The sequence below is a fragment of the Saccoglossus kowalevskii genome, chromosome 7 (genome assembly GCF_978046115.1).
Source record: "Saccoglossus kowalevskii chromosome 7, keSacKowa6.1, whole genome shotgun sequence".
NCBI classification, from domain to species: domain Eukaryota; kingdom Metazoa; phylum Hemichordata; class Enteropneusta; family Harrimaniidae; genus Saccoglossus; species Saccoglossus kowalevskii.
This window is the reverse complement of record NC_140647.1, coordinates 8340286-8361831: the sequence shown is the minus strand read 5'-3', so window position 1 is coordinate 8361831 and position 21546 is coordinate 8340286. Positions and strand designations below refer to the sequence as shown.

The 21546-nt window shown below is 35.1% G+C and overlaps 1 protein-coding gene across 1 annotated transcript; it reads right to left on the bottom strand.

The window, feature by feature from the left end:
- Positions 1-2362: 2362 nt before the first annotated feature.
- Positions 2363-18662, bottom strand: LOC102807781 (uncharacterized). Its single transcript, XM_085501651.1, has 7 exons — positions 18535-18662; positions 16962-17043; positions 9552-9639; positions 9286-9355; positions 7576-7698; positions 6762-6813; positions 2363-2896 (listed from the first exon to the last, which is right to left on the bottom strand). The coding sequence occupies exons 2-7, from the start codon at positions 16979-16981 to the stop codon at positions 2746-2748; spliced, it is 504 nt and encodes a 167-aa protein (XP_085357777.1). The 5' UTR covers positions 16982-17043; positions 18535-18662; the 3' UTR covers positions 2363-2745.
- Between the last annotated feature and the right edge of the window lie 2884 nt (positions 18663-21546).

Sequence of the window (21546 nt, the reverse complement as noted above, 5' to 3'; positions counted from 1 at the left end):
GGAACTACCACCTAGTCCCTTCTCCTTGGCGGGCACGCCACCACTAGTCCCTCCCCCAGAAGGGTTGGGCGTTTGCCTTCTGGCTGATTCTGGCCAGTAGGAGCCACCTTTGTATGTTGTGTTTTCTGTGCTTGGGGCGCTTTCCGTTTGCCTTTGGCAGTAGCCAGCTGGCCAGCTGACTCAACCTGAACAATTTGGTCAGTGGCCTGCCGAAGCTCCGAGACTGCACCCAACATCTCCCCATCAAAGCGTGTGGAATAGGTCCAGTCTGCATAACTGAGTCGGTGGCTTACCCCCTGACTCAGTTCGTTGGCGAAAACACACGCATCTAAGACAGCATCCCACTGTAAAGCAGTAGCCCCGGCTAAAAGAGCCAGGTGACACTGGAGGATGTCGCAAATAGCTGTGCGGTGTCCTTCTAAGCGCTGTGTTGCCTGGTCTAGGAGGCTGGTGCGTTCTGCCTCTGAGGTCTCAGAATCCTGGGCACGCACGATTATGTGCTCCAACGTGCCTGCCGGCCACATACTCTAAGATGTTGATGGGTTGTAACTCTGCCCTCAGGGCGTGATGGACCATTTCGGATTGAGCTGCTGAGAACGTCCAAGAAACGCAGCCACCCCCCATCAAGTGAGCAGAAGTTTGTGGTACGGGGGTCGGGGGAAAGAACCTTGGGGTCAGGTTGGGGCGTTCGGGTTTGTCCCAGACTTTGCTGGTATCGGACACATAGACCACACCGATCGGGTAGCATTTGGTCCAGTGGAAGGAGTTCTGCATAAGATTATCCCAGCCGAGGGCCTTAGGCCTCCCCACCCATCAACAACGTCTGTGCGCCCTCCGCCACGCTCAGCACTCGGCCGAACCAGGAGAGACTTGTGGACGGGGATGCTTTGGATCCTGGCGATCCTGTGATCACACGTTGAAGCAAGAGTGAGCAACTGCTTCAGGATCGAGGGTAGGGGTATGTATATCTTGTCCGTAGGCTCGATGATACCCCACATCATCCTCATGCCATGCCTCACGGAGTCATTACCCCGAGGTTGTACCCACTGTGCCCGACGCGACCGAACCGCCTCCCCTTATCTCATTAATGCGAGAGCGTATCAGACAGACTGGGTCGATCCCCTCCAGGTTGCCAGTGCAATCAGGCAGTCGTCTGCAAAGGCAGATGGCGAGGAAGCCCTACGATTGGGGGGGAATCTCGGGACCTACACTGTTAGGCCTCTCATTCAATGCCGCGGTACTTGAGGCACCAGTAGACAAGTGGGAGGACTTTCCACTCAAGCTAGCACATCACTCACTCACTCATGCTGGCATCACTGGGCGCATGACTGCTACAAACCCTAGCAACGTGGTCAGTCTCGGCAATTAATTGCACACGGCCTTGGAACGCATCCCAGGCCTCAGAACCCCAATTTTAGAAATATTTTCTAGGCAAAACCCCAAGCCCCCCGTACACAGTCTAAACACCGATAGCATTTGCTATGGGTGTTGCAAGCTGGTAATTCCTGATGGCAACTGCTGCACGACCGCCCCGATGCTTGGGGCAATAGAACCAGCGGTGAGGAGCCTCTGGGGTGTTTCTCTTTCTTTCTATCCATTTCAAAAACCACATTGGTAAAAATGAATAAGACATGCATGAGAGGAACGAATTACAGTTTAAAGCTGACACAACGAGAATCAACAACAACAAATTTGCGTCAACAGGTTTTTTCTTTCTTGTAAGCAATGCATACAAAAAGTGGCGACACAGGGGTAACCAGCCACAGCGTCGGCTACCACGCAGGTGACAGCTAGCCAGACCAAAAACCTGAACAGGAAAAAAACTAGATGACTGAAGCGCAACGTTTTCAACAAGCCACACACGGTGCAGAGAAAAAACGAGAATGATAGGAGAGGCAATACAGTGCCGCCTCATTACCTCGGTCACATGGTTCGTGATGTGAAGGAACGTGATTGAGGTCATGGCTGAATCACAGATTAATGCCTACAGATCAAAATAGTCATTTTGACTGACCAGAGTCTATGGTGGGTAATTGAACGTAGTGAATTACATGTATGCATCAAATGGATAGTTTTAAAATGCAAACAAAGCTAATTGATATATATACTAGTATACATACATACATACAAATTCTGTATGCTTAAAATCAGATATAGATATAGGCAATGTCAAAATTGTTTTTTTTATTTCATTTGTCATTTATTTATATATCTTTTCTTTTTTGTTTGTTTTATCTGCTGTGTTTTTGTTTCCGATACCTAAAATCACTTAAATTGTAAAGAATATTATAATTTGTCACATACAGAAGCTATACATGACAACACAGCTATATTACTGTAGGATATTTTATTTAAGCTACAATTATTGTCTTTGCTGAAAAAATTTATTTTAGTTAATTTTTGATAAGTTACATGGCTATTAATTTCTAATATTCAAGCCTTCGGCAACAATTGTGAAACAAAATGTCATGTAAAATAAAGTAATCTAAACTATACATCAACTATACATCTGTCAAAACAGAAGAGAATCAGAAATATGATAAAAAGTAACACATTTATTTTCATAGTAAAACATTTGTTCACACCAAAAATCTAAGTATTTGTGATACTTAGAAAAACACAAAGCAGTTGGAAAAATAATAATCCATATTTCAAATAACAGTGATAGGTATAAAACAAACATAGATTTAAATATATGTACAAAGCATTCACTTCAAACTGTTTTCATAAATATTAAAAAGAACATCACAAGATGATTTCTAGAGTCTGTGATATTGATTTCAATCTGTCTCGAAGTTCTTCTTTTTGTTGTATCAAGTACTTTTCAAGTGCTTTGGCTTCTTTCAACATCTTATCAAGCCGTGTTGGACAAAATGTTTCAAACTGCTGACTATCACTGTTTATAGAAAGGAAAAAAGCTTGAAGATATGTGCGACAATTCTAAAATACTGTGAGTAATCTAAAAATCATGAATAGACAAAACACATTATTTAATCCTTTCCACCAACTGTCATATTATTAATCCTGCAAAACAGCCCATTAATAAGAATGAAATAATCACAACATAATATTGTATAACAGTAGCAAACTTCAATTGATAGACATTAAATCAGCATATATTAGGGCCAAATATTATTCTGTAAAAAGCTTATCATGAAGCTGTAAGTTTTGGTACATGTATGTGTAATATCCATGTAATTTGATATACTTGGCTCTAATTAAGTTTGTAACATAGATTACCCTCAATAAATAAAGTGCTACTAATTATTATTATTAATATTAAAGGAAAAGTTATCACAGGAGGTGGGACAAGGACTGACAATCACCTATACTAACAACTAACAAAACAAGATTCTCATCAAAAGAGTGCTAGAACAAATCCTGAAATATGATTATTGCACCTCAGTATACCATTCCAAATCTGATCAGAAAATAGTAATATTATGGAATTATGCATAAGAATCCTATGCTTTACGAATAAGGCATGACGTCTAAGTACATCGGTGGGTGCACATTTGCAGTTATAGCCACCAATGGTCATCCAAATTTGACAGAAATATTCACCTTTTATCTATATATTTTCAGTTGATATAAGTAAGAGAAGTGTAATTTCACCTTTTGAGTAATTGTTATTATTATACTACATCTGTCACCGTAATGCCATAAAAGTTATGGCATTGATTGAACCCCACAAAAAGAAGTTCGCTGATTCTGTTCTAAACTTTTTGGATTTCGGCATTCCCATGATGTATCATTGGGAGGAAAAGATGTATTATAATAAGGTTATAACCTCATAATATCATAAAAATTTTAAACCTGACTTTATTATGATCAAGTCATTGTCAATATGCAGCTTTTAGTTAGTGTCAATTACATAAAAGTTATAGATAGATTAAAATTAAATGTACAGGGAGTATTCCAAGTGTTAAAAATAAAGTTTTACTTCAAATGGCACCTTATCCAGGTTTAGTTCAGTTAAAGTGACATTTTCTAGGATGCAGATCATTCTCATATAGTACCAAATTGTATATTCCACACATAAACAGTTGGAAATTTTGAATAAAATAACAAAACAAAAATCATGACACCCAAAAACAAAACCAACATGTCCGTCAAATCATTAAGAAAACAAAAAAGGACAAACATGGCCACCAGTCGGCCAAATCACAAAACAAACTGGCGTGCATCACTAACCCACCATGAGTGATGTCAATGTCAAGTTTAATTTCTTGAAATCAACTCAGACATACCTAGAATATTGTTGATGGCATGTTACATGTAAATGAATGAAAATATTGAATTTTTAGGATCAAATCACAAAACAAACTGACGTACATCACTAAGCCACCATGTGTGATGTCAATGTCAAGTTTAATTTCTTGAAATCAACTCACACATACCTAGAATATTGTTGATGGCATGTTACATGTAAATGAATGAAAATATTGAATTTTTAGGATCAAATCACAAAACAAACTGACGTACATCACTAAGCCACCATGTGTGATGTCAATGTCAAGTTTAATTTCTTGAAATCAACTCAGACATACCTAGAATATTGTTGATGGCATGTTACATGTAAATGAATGAAAATATTGAATTTTTAGAATCAAATCACAAAACAAACTGACGTACATCACTAAGCCACCATGTGTGATATCATTGTAAAGTTTAATGTGTTTTTGTAATGTAACTACACGAGAAAGATTGTCAGCGCCTTCAAATTTGGCACATTTATTCACTATGTGATATTCAATACTGAGTTAAATTTTTAAGAACAGGTTACCAGTCAAGTTTGCAGCATACATTCATATGTATGTTCACAGTAGAGTTTCAAAGTTACATGTGATGTGAATGACCCAGTTAGATTTTTAGTGGAAAGGTCACGGTCCTATATCACAAATTGGGTGTATGTTATGTATATACTGCCTTCAAACTTTAAACACATTTTTCCATGCAATTACTTGCAAGAACCAGTTAGCTTGTCAGAGCAAAAAGGTCATGGCTAAAATACAGAATTCAAGATATAACACTATAATAAGCAAAAGGACATTTGGGGGGGGGGGGGTAATTTGGAAGGTGTTGCTGTCTTTTAAGAAAACTATTTTTAACAAGTTTTGACATATATATATGGACTTGGCGTTTTTGCTTTTTATTTAAATTAGGAATATTAAAATAAACCATCTGATGTAATAGATTCATTTGTATTTTCGTTTCTTTACTTTTTGTTAAGTTCAAGTAGTATTTTCCAAAATTTTGATGGTACACCTTTCATACTCTCGAGTTCATTTATTGGCATGATTTCTAGTTCTTTTCTCTTTTTTTAAATACACATTATATATTTTATATTTCATTAATATAGTCATGTGTTGTTGGTTAATTTCATCGTATGTGTTGATTAATTTCATCCATTATGGTATTATTTAGGTTGCTAGTGCAGCTATTGAAATTCCCTAAAAGTAAAATTTCTCCATGGGAATAGAATTTGGTGATTTTGTCTTCAAGTTTTTGAAATAAATCTACATTCATGTTTTTTGTTTGTTTGTTTTGGGAGGGGGTACATATGTAATTTACAACCTACGAATAGATGTTTTTCAGTATCAAAAAGTTGTTTATCTTGTCTACACTATAGAAAATTATCACTTGATGAGCTACTTAAGTGTTTTTTTTATCAACCTTTACAGAAGACAGCAACACTTTGTTGTTTGGCATTGTAACTTTGATGATCTTGACACATAGTCAAAATTAGACAAGTTATTAATACTACTGTTATTATGTTCCCATGTGTTTTGTGGACCGACCAGATCATATGATACAAATTTGGCCGGGTATCCATCTTTTTGGACTAGTTCAATTTTTTCATTGATAGCTCTCTATAGCTTTGAGACACTAAGTTTCATAGTTTTCTCAATTATTTTCTCACTATTACTAAAGTATGCATTCATTTCTTCTTTAGTGGCGACTTGCAAGTGATTTTTTTTTTCTATTGCATCAAAAATGGCAGCAACTAATTACTTCTGTTGCTGTGGAACTGGTTGATCTTCTGTGAAATTATACTTTCCTCATTGTTAAGTCAATCGAATTGGGCTGCATGTTGTATGGCATCATCATTACTGGGAGTGCATTTTGCAATCAGTTGTTTTTATAAACATTTTGCCTTTTTCCCTAGAGATGAAACCTTTGAATAGTGCAATTGAAAACCTGATTATACTTCTATGGCATTCTTCCCAAAATTCAAATATTCCAAGTGAAAGATCCTGGGCCACTGCATAATAGTTTAACTGTTTTTCTTTCTTTCTTTCCTTCTTTGTTTTAGTGATGCTGCCCTTTGTTTTCTCTGTGTTGATAGTAGCGGTATTTTTTTTGTCAAAGTGTTCAATGAGATATTCTATGAATTTGTTGATATGTTTTATATCAAGTTGTTCATACCTACTGTGTGGTTATTATTCAATCACTTTCGAAATTGATGATGGGTTACACAAGTTTGCTTTGTGATTTGATTTAAGCTGCTTAACTGGCAGCTACAAGGTTCATTGGTTTTATTCTCAGGTGTCCTTAACCATTTTTCAGACATCCTTTAACTGATTCTAATATTTGTTTTGTTATTTGAATCAAAATTTCAACTGGTTTGTGTGTGGATCATACAATTTTGTACAATATGATCTGAAAGGTGTCACCTGGATCAGGTGCCAAATAAGGTATGTACATGTATATTAACTACAGTGTAATTCATTACAATACAATCCTGACCAGTAACTTACTCAAATAACTGCGCCCATTCAGCACAACTTAATTTCAATCCTTGACCCATTTCTACAGGCAAAAAATATAAAACTAGTCATTGAGACAGTAACCAATCATACACTAATAAGGCCAAACAAAAAAACTAGATCTGTTTATCCTGTCAGATCAAGATCAGTAAATATTCCAAAATATGCAAACAAATGTTCATGATAAAAATGTTGCAATAAAAAAAACTTAATTTTCTCAGTTATATTGAACACAATAAACTGTTTTCAGCACTTAGACAGGTACAGGATACAACGTCAACAAATAATTTTCTCAGTAAAGATTGTTATTAAACACAATCAATGTAACAAAACAGTGTTAATTTGTCTTTTGATACTTCTTGTGTTTTCTCAAAATTATACAGATTCCGGGGAGGGCACCAATGTCAAATAAATAATCACTATTGGACAGGCCATCATTGCATCATCATTGTCTTTACTTTAGTGAATATGCAAGACAGATCAATATCAAATGAATCAGTACTATGATAATGAATGCATGTGAACCTACATGAATATGGGCTACTTAAAATCAATTAAATGTAAATGGACCACAATCATTGGAAATTTACAAACAGAAAACCATCCATGTGGGTTAATTGTATTTCTATAGAATACAAATTTGAATTTATATTCTGCTGTCAACCACATTTAACATTACGTAATATTATATTTACATTGAAAAGAGTCAAATGAAAAGGCACAAGTTGGTTATTATTGATGACTACCGTAATAAAAGATGTTTAATAAATATACTATTATGATAGAGACTATAGTATATGCCTACCTTTAACTACATCAGTTATAGATGAATGTTCATTAGCCCCCAAATAATTTGAATATTCTTGTACTGATGATTCTGACACTGTTCCTTTTTTTGTTTTCGTTGGAGTAATCAGAGCTATATTGTCTGCAACAACAGATGCACAATTGTATGAAAAAAAAAGCTGCATGTAACTGAGAGACGAAAGTAATTATACAACTATAGTTTTGTTGGTCAAGGTAAAAAAGTTGTACCAGAGATCATTAATTAATGTAGGACAGTATGACAAGGTCATTCGTAGACTGTCGACAGTCATCGGGCCTAATGTAATTGTGCTTCTTAGACATTCGAATGTCATAGACATTTGATGGGAAAAGCCAAACATTTCACACAGACTGTCCCCGTCTGCAGGTTTCTATGAATAATTCATAGTTGGTGCTGACATTACGAAATATGTATTCTAAATGACCCCCTGAATGAGTTTGTTGTCTGCGTTATGAACACAATGAATACAACTCAGTAAGAAATTTCAACAAACTAAGCGAGAGTTATTGGAAAGATCGCAGGCATTTTCATCTAAGAAAATGGCAACTGAAAGTGGGGGATCCCTGGTTTACGTATGTCAACGTATGTACGTATGTCAACACAGCACGCTGACGAACACATCTCTCCCCACTTTGTAGTTTGCGATAGCGTCTCGCTGGAGTTCTTTGCAAGCAATATCATGGCAGTGTAAATGTTCCAGCACTTTTATGATGCAGTCATCAAGATTAGTTTGTGTCATGATATCAAAAACTGCTGTGCAAAGTGTCACGATCGCGTATAGTACAGTCAAAACAAACTTCGCGCAAGTCGGATCTGGTAAGAAATCTTACCAGTGAATTGCAGCACTGGACAGTCGGTCATGCCTAACGACACTCCATACTTTCTGTATCTGCGTTTGCAATTTATTCACGCCTATTACGTTTTTACACAATATTTATTAATAATAAAAGATGAATATTAGGTACGACCGACTGTCAACAGTTTAGGTCATTCGCTAAGCAATTGAAAACCAACAATGTAAACTACATGTATAAGTCAAACCCAAAAAATATATGTTTTTAGTAGCTGGCAAATAAAATACTATAATATAATATTTATTTGTTTTTGTATATAATTAACAAGCGGCTTCTTGGCTGAGAGAGCTCCGCTGTTAGCAATGCACATTTCAATTAGAGAATTAAAGATGTCATCATGAAATGAATAAATCTGAAAGAGGTCCACCTGAGGTACCTACATGCTTAATATTAAATCAAAAATATTTTATCAAAAATGAGAAAAATATTCATCAAAATTAGGGAATTAAAAATATCAACAGAAATGAACAAATCTATCAGAGGTCCACTCAAGGTACATATACACCAAGTATTAAAGCAATCAGACTTGTGGTTTTCAAGAAGAAGTTGAAAAAGTAAAAAGTTGACGTAGACAATGACGGACAATCAGTAATATGATTAGCTGTGCTCAACGAAGTCGACAGCAAAGCTCATGAAGATGTCAAAAATGACATACAATTAGTTTGTCCAAACTCTTACTATAAATGGACTAGATCACAACACTGATGGGTGATATTTATTGCTTATTTGCATAATAAATGAGCTAATCTAGACAAAATAAATATTCAAAATGTTGGTAGGTGAGATTACACAAAATGGTGAATTATGTTTTTTGGCCTATAATTAATCAACAAACCTGCTTCATCACCAGTACGCTTCTGTTTGTTTATACCAGTCACTGGTCCAGGTGGAATGAATCCATCAGCCTGGAAGACAATAAACTGCTCAATACATACATGATCAAATATTTCATCTTTCAAAATAATAATACTTCATCAACCATCATTCAAAGAGCTTAAAAGTAGCTCCCAAAGGCTGTGATGCTCATGATGATCATACTACATATTTACAGATTATATAGCTTCAAAACATATGAATATTCTTGTTAAATGACAGACTTACATCAGGTTCCATTGTATGGATATCACTTGTTTCATTTTGGTTGAACTCTTTCAGAGTTTTTTCTTCTTTATACATTTGGGGGCTCAAGCTGCAAATAATATAATTCAAAATAAACTAGTCATTGTCAGTGACACGTCCCCGTGCCGTTCATATTTGAGTGACATATACATTCAAAGCAGATCATGACCGAAATGCACCTGCATATGTACAACACATTGTACTAAATCTGAACAAAATCGATCCATGCATGACTGAGATCCGGTTCCGGAATTGTGAAAATACGTGATTTTGATGCATTTTCGGCCTTAAAATGGCCATCATTCAGCTATTGTTAAGTGGATCATGAAACAAATGCACATATCTATTTGTGACATGATGTACCATGTGTGTGTGAAGTTTGAACTTGATCAATCCAGACATGTCTTGGGTACGGATCCAGAACTGAATTCTTTAACAAAATGGCCGCCAGACGGCCATTTCGAACTTAATCCGAAAAAAAAATGACGTGCATCAAGGTCCTATTATGTACCAAATTTGAACAAAATCCGTCCATGCATAACTGAGATCCGGGTCCGGAATGGTGAAAATGTGCGATTTCAATGCATTTTCGGCCTTAAAGCGGCCGCCATTTGGCTATCGTTAATGAGATCATGAAACAAATGCACATACATATTTGTGACATGATGTACCCTGTGTGTGTGAAGTCTGAACTCGATCAATCCAAGCATGTCTCAGATACGAATCCAGAACTGAATTCTTTAAAACAAAATGGCCGCCAGTCAGCCATTTCAAACCCATCCAAAAAAAAAAAAAGACGTGCATCAAGGTCGTATTATGTTTAATGTATGTACCAAATTTGAACAAAATCCGTCCATGCATAACTGAGATCCGGGTTCGGAATGGTGAAAATGTGCGATTTTGATGCATTTTCGGCCTTAAAATGGACGCTATTCGGCTATCGTTAATCAGATCATGAAAAAAATGCATGTGCATATGTCCCATATAATGTGTGATGTACGAGTGAAGTTTGAACTTAATCGGTCCATGCATGTTCGAGATACAGGTGATCACGGACGCACGCACGAACGCACACAGGGCAAAACATTAGTCCCCGTTTTCGGACTACGTCTGAACGGGGACTAAAAACAAATGTTGATTTGGAGGAAATAAAATATGAATCCAAAAAAGAAGCTTGGCAACTGATATTTATCTGCTATTTGAGATGTACAATGTGAAAACAATCAGGTCTACATTATTTAAGTTTATAATACTTGAGATAACAGCCAAAAATAGACTAATCTTTATGCAAATTAGATGATTGATATGCAGAGATTTTTAATTCAAAACTGATTACGCATGTGCAGTCTTAAAAAATATATGTACTAAGTTTCATTGAAATGTAATGATTAGGACTTGAAATACCAGAAAAGCCAAAAATTTACTATTTTGCAAAATAGGTAATTAACAAGCCATGCATGGCACAGTCCCCGTTAGTTATCAAATTTAAGTTATACAGTTTTGTTTATAGTAATATACCTGGAATATAACCATGTCAGGAATATGATTTTTTAACATTAAAATGATTGACATTTGTACCTGATCGTCAAACAAGTACTTGTCCATATTGAGAGATATTGCTCTGGCACAGCATTCAAAATCAGCCATTTTGAATACATATATATATACATATATACATGATGTATAACGAATATATAAAATTTGAACATAATCAGTCAAAGCATGTAAGAGATATGGCTCTCGAAGCCCAATCATTAAAAGAAAAATGGCCGCCAGTCAGCTATTTTGAATCCAATCTGAAAAATAAAATGACGTGCATCAGGAACCTGTAATGTCTAATGTATCACTATGTTATACGTTTGAACAAAATCCATCCATAAATGCAAGAAATGCTTGATATTAGAGAATTTTTTTAGCACAAAAATAGCCACCATTTGTCCACTTTGAAAAGGATCGTCAAACCAATGTATTCGTATATCTATGACATGATGTATAATGAATATTAAAAATTTGAACATAATCAGTCAAAACAAGTCAGACATACATGTATGGGTCTAGAAACCCATTCATTAAAACAAAATGGCTGCCAGACAGCCATTTTGAATCTGATCTGACAAATAAAATGATGTGCATCAGGAACCCGTAATGTCTAATGTATGTACCCAGTTTGAACGAAATCCATCCATAAATGCCAGAAATGCTTGATATTTGATGATTTTTTAGCACAAAAATGACCACCATTCGGCCATTTTGAATAGGATCGTCAAACTAATATATCTGTCTATCTATGACATGATGTATAATGAATATTTAAAATTTGAACATAATCGGTCAAAACAAGTCGGAGATATGGCTCTATAAGCCCATTCATTAAAACAAAATGGCCACCAGACAGCCATTTTGAATCTGATCTGAAAAATAAAATGATGTGCATCAGAAACCTGTAATGTCTAATATATGTACCAAGTTTGAACGAAATCCATGCATAAATGCCAGAAATGCTTGATATTTGATGATTTTTTAGCACAAAAGTGGCCACCATTCGGTCATTGGGCCATTCCAGTTTATATCTGCACCCCACACACCCCCCTGTTGATGTGGTCGGATTTCCAGCACTGTATGATGGGGAAAATACCCAGGAATTCCAACTGTATATGGAGAAACAGAATTTGGAAATCCAGACGAGTATAGAAACAAAATTCCTGGAAATCCAGGCAGTTATGGCTACTAAATAAAATATGGCCTTGTTTATCTCGCCACATACCGGTTGATGAGGTTGGATTTCCAACAGTATGACTGAAAAAATTTGGAATTCTGACTGTATATGGTAAAAAAATTGGGCCAGTATGAAATAGTTATAACTGAAATTAGATAAAGATGGTGGCACTAATGAGCTCATCAACACAGTGAATCAGGACTAGTTTGGATTTCCATTATCAAATATAAAATTTTGAACTTGGTAAATTAGCATATGATGAGAGTTATATTCGGAAATCCTACTCTGTATGGTGGCAAAAAAGAACTCATCAACACCATAAGTAAGAACTATAGTTTTGGATTTCCATTACTGTATGGTGAATGGTGATTTGGAAATAAAACTTTGTATGACTTAGACACCCATGGAAATTATACCCTGTATGAATTAAACACACAAGCTCATCAACAGGGGGGGTGCAGATATAAACTGGAATGGCCCATTTTGAATAGGATCGTCAAACCAATATATCCGTCTATCTATGACATGATGTATAATGAATATTTAAAATTTGAAAGAACTCATCAACACCATAAGTAAGAACTATAGTTTTGGATTTCCATTACTGTATGGTGAATGGTGATTTGGAAATAAAACTTTGTATGACTTATACACCCATGGAAATTATACCCTGTATGAATTAAACACACAAGCTCATCAACAGGGGGGGTGCAGATATAAACTGGAATGGCCCATTTTGAATAGGATCATCAAACCAATATATCCGTCTATCTATGACATGATGTATAATGAATATTTAAAATTTGAAAGAACTCATCAACACCATAAGTAAGAACTATAGTTTTGGATTTCCATTACTGTATGGTGAATGGTGATTTGGAAATAAAACTTTGTATGACTTATACACCCATGGAAATTATACCCTGTATGAATTAAACACACAAGCTCATCAACAAGGGGGGTGCAGATATAAACTGGAATGGCCCATTTTGAATAGGATCGTCAAACCAATATATCCGTCTATCTATGACATGATGTATAATGAATATTTAAAATTTGAACATAATCAGTGAAAGCAAGTCAGACAAATGGCACGAGAACCATATTCATTAAAACAAAATGGCTACCAGTCGGCCATTTTGAATCTAATCTGAAAAACAAAATTATTTGCATCAAGGTCCCATAATGTCTAATGTATACACCAAGTTTGAACAAAATCCATCTGTAAATAGCCGAGAAATGCTTGATTTTTATAATTTTTTAGCATACAAATGGCCGCCATTCGGCCATCTTGAATCAGGTTGTAAAACAAAATAATGTGCATCAAGGTCCTATAATGTCCAACGTATATACCAATTTTGAACAAAATCCATCTGTAAACAGCCGAAAAATGCTTGATTTTGATGATTTTTAGCACAAAAATGGCCGCCATTCGGCCATCTTGAATCAGATCGTGAAACAAATTGACGTGTATATGTATAATATCATGTATGATGTATGTGTGAAGTTTGATTGTGGTTGGTCCAGGCATTTCTATGATACAGGTCTGGACGCATGCATGCACGCACACACGCACACACGCACACACACACACGCACAGACACGGAGACGAATAAGCAGGGATATTAACCCAAAACTTATCAAATGCATTGTCTTATGACATCTATGTACCAGGTTTTATTCTAATGTGACGATTAGTACTTGAGATATCAATGGAAAAGCCAAAAATTGACTAATCATTATTCAAATTAGGTAATTAATATGCATTTTATCTAAAACTAATCTATGCAGCAAGTTTCATTAAAAACTAACATATGGTTCTTGAGATCTCAGTGAAACAGTCGGACACGCATGCATACACACACACACACGTCTTACCATCGTTGTGACGACACCATTGGATTAACTTTTAATACAGTTGAATTAACTTTTAATATAGTTGCATTATGTTTAGATTAAAATGCAACTCTATATAGGGTCTTCATTTAATTGGAGTTTTATGTTTGGATTATGTTTGGAAAATGGAGTGTTATGCTTGGATTAATATGCAACTCTATATAGAGTTTAATTAAACTCAATTACATTGCAATTCAATATAAAATTGTGTTTTAATTCAAGTTTAATTAAACAAGTCATTGTCAATTAAAAACAATGACAGATGTAGATTATAATTAAATGAGTATTCAGCATGTTAATGTGATACTAACAGTTATTTTTTTTATTTTTGGCCTAACATAACAATTCATAGTGATGCATAAAAAATGCATGAATATAAATTATAAACCCTACAACAAACTGTCTGATATGTGATGTATTCATGCAATGGCCAGGCACAGTGGGAGTTTTCAGAACATCAAACTAAATCACTAAAATAAGGTGAATTTATTGGGAATAATTCTCCATATAATTTTGTACTGTAATTGAGCTGAAAACATCATCAACAGACCTAACAATTCAATTTACCACCATAAAAACAATCGAGTATGCAAGCTAATGCAAAAGATGGCGCTGTTGGCAAAATAAAATGGCGACCATATAAATTAGTGATCCCTTCATCGAGCAAATTTTGACACTACACAGAGTCTTTTATTGCAGCCATGAGACACTTCAAATCGTCTTGTAATACCAAATGTATAAATAATTTTCTGAATGCTGAATAGGTGTCAGGTACATGTAATTCATGAACCAAAACTTTAAAATTGGTTACACCAGCTAAAGACGTACAAACTTTCCAGACGCAAGTCGTCGTCATTGTTATTTTCGAACAAGGTACTATAACAAGAACGAACACAAATCTTTTTATTAATATTCACAAACATGTAAATGAAAGAAAATTTATAAAATATTACGGCCACAATCATGTCTCGAAAAGTAATTATTTCATTAATTGCTAGACTAATCCAGGAATAATATATTACTTTGTGTGTACTAGCTTCGAATATCCAGATGATAAAGAATTGAGCTATTCAAATATGAATGTAAATGAAAGAAAATATTACGGCCACAATCAAGTCTCGAAAAGTAATTATTTCATTAATTGCTAGACTAGGTGCTAGATTAGGAAAAATCCAGGAATAATGTATTATTGCGTGTGTACTACTTTCGATTATCCAGATGATAAAGAATTGAGCTATTCAAATATGAAACCAGCATTAGCGTTGATCACAAAACTTTACTAGAGGGCGAAATTTGTTTGAATCACACACAAAAAGTGATGTGCACATGTTATCAATGTTATCAAAATTAACTGTTGGCCGACCAAATTGATCACAAAAATGTATCTGGTGCTGATGTATCTTCATTTATACTATTTATGTAGTAACAGTGAATAAATCTGTAAAAGTGTATCGGGGGAAAAAGGGGGGAAATATATAAAAACAATGGGCGGCGAAATTTATTCAAATCACAAAAAAAATGATGTGCACCTGTAACCTAATATGTATGATCATCGCACCAACTATGATCAAAATCATACTGGTCATTTCTGAAGAAACACCTGCTGACAATCAAAAAATAGAAAATTTTACATCTAAAATGACCACCAGTCAGTCATTTTTGTTCTGATCTTCAAAAAAAAGTCTGTAAAATATGATGTACTGTCTTTATGTTAGATTTGAATGAGATTGGTCAAAGAGTGTCTGAGATATGACTCTGGTCGGACAGACCCTAAATTAATAGTCCTCGATTTCGGATTTTGTTTGAAACTGGGACAAATAAAAATGCAACAAATTAGAAATAACATCATACATCCTTAATATAGAAATGTTTGCGAAACTTAGGGTTAGTAAAGGGGGTAGGTATGGTACAATTATAAAGTGTACCATATCTTGTCATTTTACTAACCCTAAGATACAAAATTAAATTAAATATTAATATAAATTATGAAAAATAGTGAGGGTCATCACTTGGTAGGTTTGTCATAACTTGGTAGGTGTATGGTTGAATGGAAGTCATGACAATGTTGTTACTGAGACAAACACACATACATACAGACAAACTAACTTCAAAAACTTACATTGTGTGTTTCGTAAACACGAGTCAAAAACTTTTCATCAACTATAAAGTAACTGTTGACAGAATCACTCAGGATGTTAACAGTGTACCTTAATTGGGCAGCTCAAAGAACAGATAATCTCAATGGACCAAAAAGCAAATGTGCATTATATGAAGTCTGAAATTTTGTGATAAAAAAATAATTGATGTTTCATCAGCTATTGTTATACATCTAGCACCAAAAACAATAGAATTTGTTGTTCTATAAAAACCTGTACCAAAACATATCGGCACTCATTAAAATTATCCTTTATATGTGGTAAATAAATAACCTCACACTTATTCAAACATTCAGGGATAATGATGTTAGTTTCAAACACTTTTCGGTGTATACATCAAATACAGAATCACAAAACGAGTGACAGAATAAGAATCCTGACACTGAGTGCAACAGTTTGCACAGTGCAAAAAGTTTTCCATTGCTTTCTGGGCTATAATCTTTAAATAATTAAATTATTATTACAAGCATGTAAAAGATGTAGAATAATAATTCAAGTTATCAAAAATAATATCATAAAGTATGCACTCTGGCAGCACACAAGGTGTGTCAGTTTATACAATTTTCATACTGTGTTCATGCATACTTTGTGGTATTCTTGTCTGCTAATATTGTTTTACATTACCAATTCAAGGACATATCCATCTTGAAATATACTCTTGCTAGTCACTTAGAACTGCACACTTGCTTGAATTGTAAGCGAAATACTACAGAAAAAAAAAGTTTAAAAAGCTTTGGATTATTGGCTTGTAGAAACATTCAAAGAATTAAAATCTCAAAAACCCTGGTATGATGTCACACCAGAAAAAGTGGGCAGGCTTATATGATGTGTGCAAATTAAATTAAATTACAACTACCTGTAGCTTTACCGTGAAAGGCAGAATACTGTACATTAGTTATAAACATATTTATAACAATTTTTTAATTACCAGATCAATAGGTTTCATTTAAATTCAAATCTTGATTGGCTCAAGAATGTCTATGTCCATAATGTGACAATCTGATTAATACATGTACCAGATATTTGGTGTTTTTTTTAATTATATATAGATTTTCTCATTTCAATTTTTTTTTTTTTTTTTTTAACTGTGAATGGCCAAAGATCTAAACATCCTTCATAGAAGATCTTGTTTGCAAGATCTCAAAAAAAAAAGATTAGTCAACCAATCAAAGAAAGCCTTGTATGAGGTGATTATTTCATTTGTGCACAAGCGTCAAAGTCCAACCATGAAGTTTTAAGTTTGTGAGAGTTGATCAAGATCTCTTATGGCGGTTGTTCAGATCTTTGGAATTTTGCAATCAGACAATTACAAAGAATTAAAGTTAGGGAAATAATCACACTAAAAAAATGAATAATTAGATCTGATTTTAATCAGATTGATAATGTGTGTATGTGTGTGTGTGTGTATGTGTATGCCTTTACTTGACATAGCAACTAAAACCGCCCACTTATTTAAAATGAAGTACTTGCTGATCGGATAATGTTCAACTTAAAGTAATTATTTTTAATCAGAACGAATGATGATGCAATACTATTTCTGCATTGGTAAATTTAAATTCCACTATACGTTTTTATTTATGAAATTTATATATGGATACAATTCATCAACTTTAAAAGACTTGAAAAGTTATATTCATTAAATGCATGTGCTTTATGGTGTGTTATACATGCATATGGTGACTTCATATATATTCATATGGTTAAATTACATAACAGAATCTGGTAATACATCTGACCATCTTGTATTTAAATTGAGAATATGAACGCCAAACATCAGATCGAGTAAAACAAAGAATTTCTGCTTTTCATTTATTTGTATCAGAGATTCTAAAAAAAATACCCCAATGTCAGAAAATTTTACAATATGAATTTGCGTCGCACTTCGGGTTTTGAAAGCTGTTGCGACTCAATATCTCGTGTCATGGCAAGTCTAAAAGTTGAGACAATGGTGTTTCAAGTAATGCTAAATTGTTGCAGCTTTTCATCTCCGTCGGAACTCTAAACAGTGCAATAAAGTGCTATTTAAAGCTGCATAGCGGTTTATATTAGTAAGTCGAAATCGCATGTCAATCAATGCAGCGCAATGAAATGAAACAGACTACATAATGAATAAAATGATGCACAGTGACATGATACATTCACTCATGTAATTACTCTACTATCGCAGACATTAAAGCGGCAGTTGCATATTACTTACCAAACAGCAAAGATGACCAAGTCTCTAGTTGACAGATATCAGTGGCAAATTCATCTAAATACGATGCAGACTACATTTTCTCTTTTGACGCCATCTTGAAAGTGACGTCACAAAAGTTACATCCAAAGTGCATTGCGCGCTCCACTTAGGAGTTTATAAGCATTGACGCCGCAGTTCGGCGTCTTCTACACCGATGCTGGGACAGCGCTTCCAGTGACGACACAACGAGTTTATAAGTTTTCAAACAACTTTTTTTTTCGTTTCACGCTGCACCACAGTCAGTTGAAATGTTTATTGCTGCGCACTAAAGTAAGGGGAAGTTTTACAACGTGACCGAGTTTTTCATAAAATCGAAAGCAATAGGTAACAATTTATCATAAACGTTGATTTAGCAGTAAAATTGGGACGGCGTGCCGAGTGAGGTCGTTTTTCCTTTCGACCAATGAGCGAACCGCTTAGTTTCATTATGCAGCCTCTACAGCGAAAGGTACAAAGCTAGCAGTTTGCTTATGAACGTGTTTATACAAAATTGTAAATGCCGATCATCAACTTTCTTTCAAATTTAAATATTAAATACTGATGAAATAGCTACATATCATTTTAACGAATTTGACACAATACAGAAATTAATAGAACAGCCACTGGTGGCGCTGTGTACAATCAAAACCTAATTATGCTTGCCAACGCTCATGCCGGCATCAGTATAAAAAGCAGAAATACTTGTTAAATTTAGTGACCAGTTTAGAAAGCGTTTACAGTCTTCAAATAACCACAATAGACAGAGTGGGGTCAAGACCATACATAGGTGATTCCGGCGTTTCATAATAAATGCTTTCTATTAATGATTGCACATTAAAATAATTTTCATAAGATATGACTACATCAGTCATACCCTCGTTGAAGTTATCTAAGTTATTCCAATGCGCATGCGTCATCTCAGTGAGGTCAATTGCAATTTACGATTTATGCAGGTAACGTTCAGCACCGTCAATGAGGTTTGTCAATCAACATACGCAACGCTACCAAATATATATATACCTAAGCTAACAAGCCACACCAACCCAACGACTTCTGAGATTGCAAAGGATTTGTACTCACTCCCACCATGCCATACGCTGTAATATGCACGTTTTCACGTGACCTAGCAACTGCGTCCGTCTACGTATTCGAAATGAGATGCTTGCTGATTGATTAATATTAATTAGAACTATCAATGATGTCATTTCTCGACTGATTAATTTTGAATTCTAACATCCATTATAATTGATGAATATGTATATTATAAAACGTTTATAGCGACCACAGATTTATGCTTTTCTCTGTTATTTCTGAATGTTTTATATATAAATATTTCATATATTTCAGAAGACGACTGTGAATCGGTCAATAATTGAAAAACAGTCTCGTGGGTAACGGACATTGCCAAATGGTTTCTATTTTTAGAACCAACGATTCGAGTGAAGCGTGGGGGTCGTCTGAGTGAATGTTTTATAAATATTGCATGAATTTCCATAAAAAGTACATTCATACCTTCGTGACAAACCGATTTTATTGTTTATGCACGTAGCATTTTAGAACGTGGATAGCTTCTAGGCTGAATGCCAACTAAATTCACAATTTAATTTACAATACCAAAATGAGACCTCTAATTAAGGTGGCTCTCAACAATATGCCAGAGTTGCTGGACTCATATCCACATGCCCCAAATTTTGAAAAATAAAAGGCGTAAACTCTCCTTTTTTTTATGAATTCGGATACTGTTATTAATATTCTGAAAATATTCATTCAATCCTGGACCAGTGAGACTTTTTACCGTAGTGGTAATTTTAATGTATTTGTTTTATCTATAGACAAATACAGATACGTCGGGGTTACCTGACCTCCGGATTGGGTCTTTATTTAATTTCGTTAAATCAAACGAAAATGAGCACGCATTTTCAAAAACAAAGTATTGTAATAAAACATTCTCATCACGCACAATAAGAACGTTTTGTGAATCTGTAATTGATTAATATCAATGACAAGCCGGTAGGCTGGTTGGCGATCCGCTCCGCTCAAAAACAAGCACCATGTTTTTGGCTGTTTCCATGGTGTGACATAAACGTGAAGCTAACGTCGGTTTATAACTAATACGAAGTTCGCAAACACCATTCAGTTTTTGGAAGTCACTTAGTTTATTACTAGGACCACAATCACTCTCCTAGTCGAGTGACTGTGCTAGGACGTATTCTGCTGTTACATTTATTATTTCCAACAGTTTTGCGATAGCATTTTCTAGAATGAAGCGTTTCCTGTAAATGCTGGAAAGCAAATAATGAAATAACGAGATGGTAAATATTTACCTAAAGTACAGTGTGTTGACCTTCATAAAAATATACTTCATAATGCAAAACATTAGTCACAGTGAGTTATTTAAATATACGACTCCTAATCGAAAAATATGACCACAGTCCAGAATTTCAGACGGATATTAAGAAACCTAAGAGCATATCAAAAGCATTTACTCTAAAATATAAAAAAGAACTGCAGTCAAAAGTCAAGAATGCCAGCAAATAAAGGACTCTGTCCCACAATCCTTTGTGCGCGTTATTACGGACACGCGCAAAAAACTGTACCACGCTTGTCAAATCTGGGTCAAATATACAGTACGCTACTATCTTGCCACAGTGGAGTGTTCAGTGACCATTGTATTAGCCCGTGATTCATATTTTATCTGTATTAATTTATTCATCAATTTTCGTGACTGACAGTACTGCCCAAATTTTAGCCAAAAAACGCAACTGGTGAAACGGAAGAGCATTGCCAGGCGATGGACGCGAGGCTCTTTGGCGACGACCGCATAGAGGTCAAAATACGCGTTCTATTTTTACGCGTTAAATATGGCTCTTCCATTTCGCCCCCTCCGGAATGTTCTACTTTCACAGCCTAATGGCAGGTTTTTCGAAAAACGTCGAAAAAACACAAGAATTAGTAGAAATGTTCCTGTTTTGGGCGGATTATTGATGGAGAATA

Bases quoted from the DNA above. Each gene is read 5' to 3' on its own strand.
- LOC102807781 (XM_085501651.1), bottom strand. From the start codon at position 16,981: ATGGATATGTCCTTGAATTG. The intron at 7,699-9,285 runs GTTTGTTGATTA...CTGTTGTTGCAG, and splicing joins GCGTACTGGTGATGAAGCAG to ACAATATAGCTCTGATTACT. The intron at 6,814-7,575 runs GTAGGCATATAC...TTTTGCCTGTAG, and splicing joins TATAACTGATGTAGTTAAAG to AAATGGGTCAAGGATTGAAA.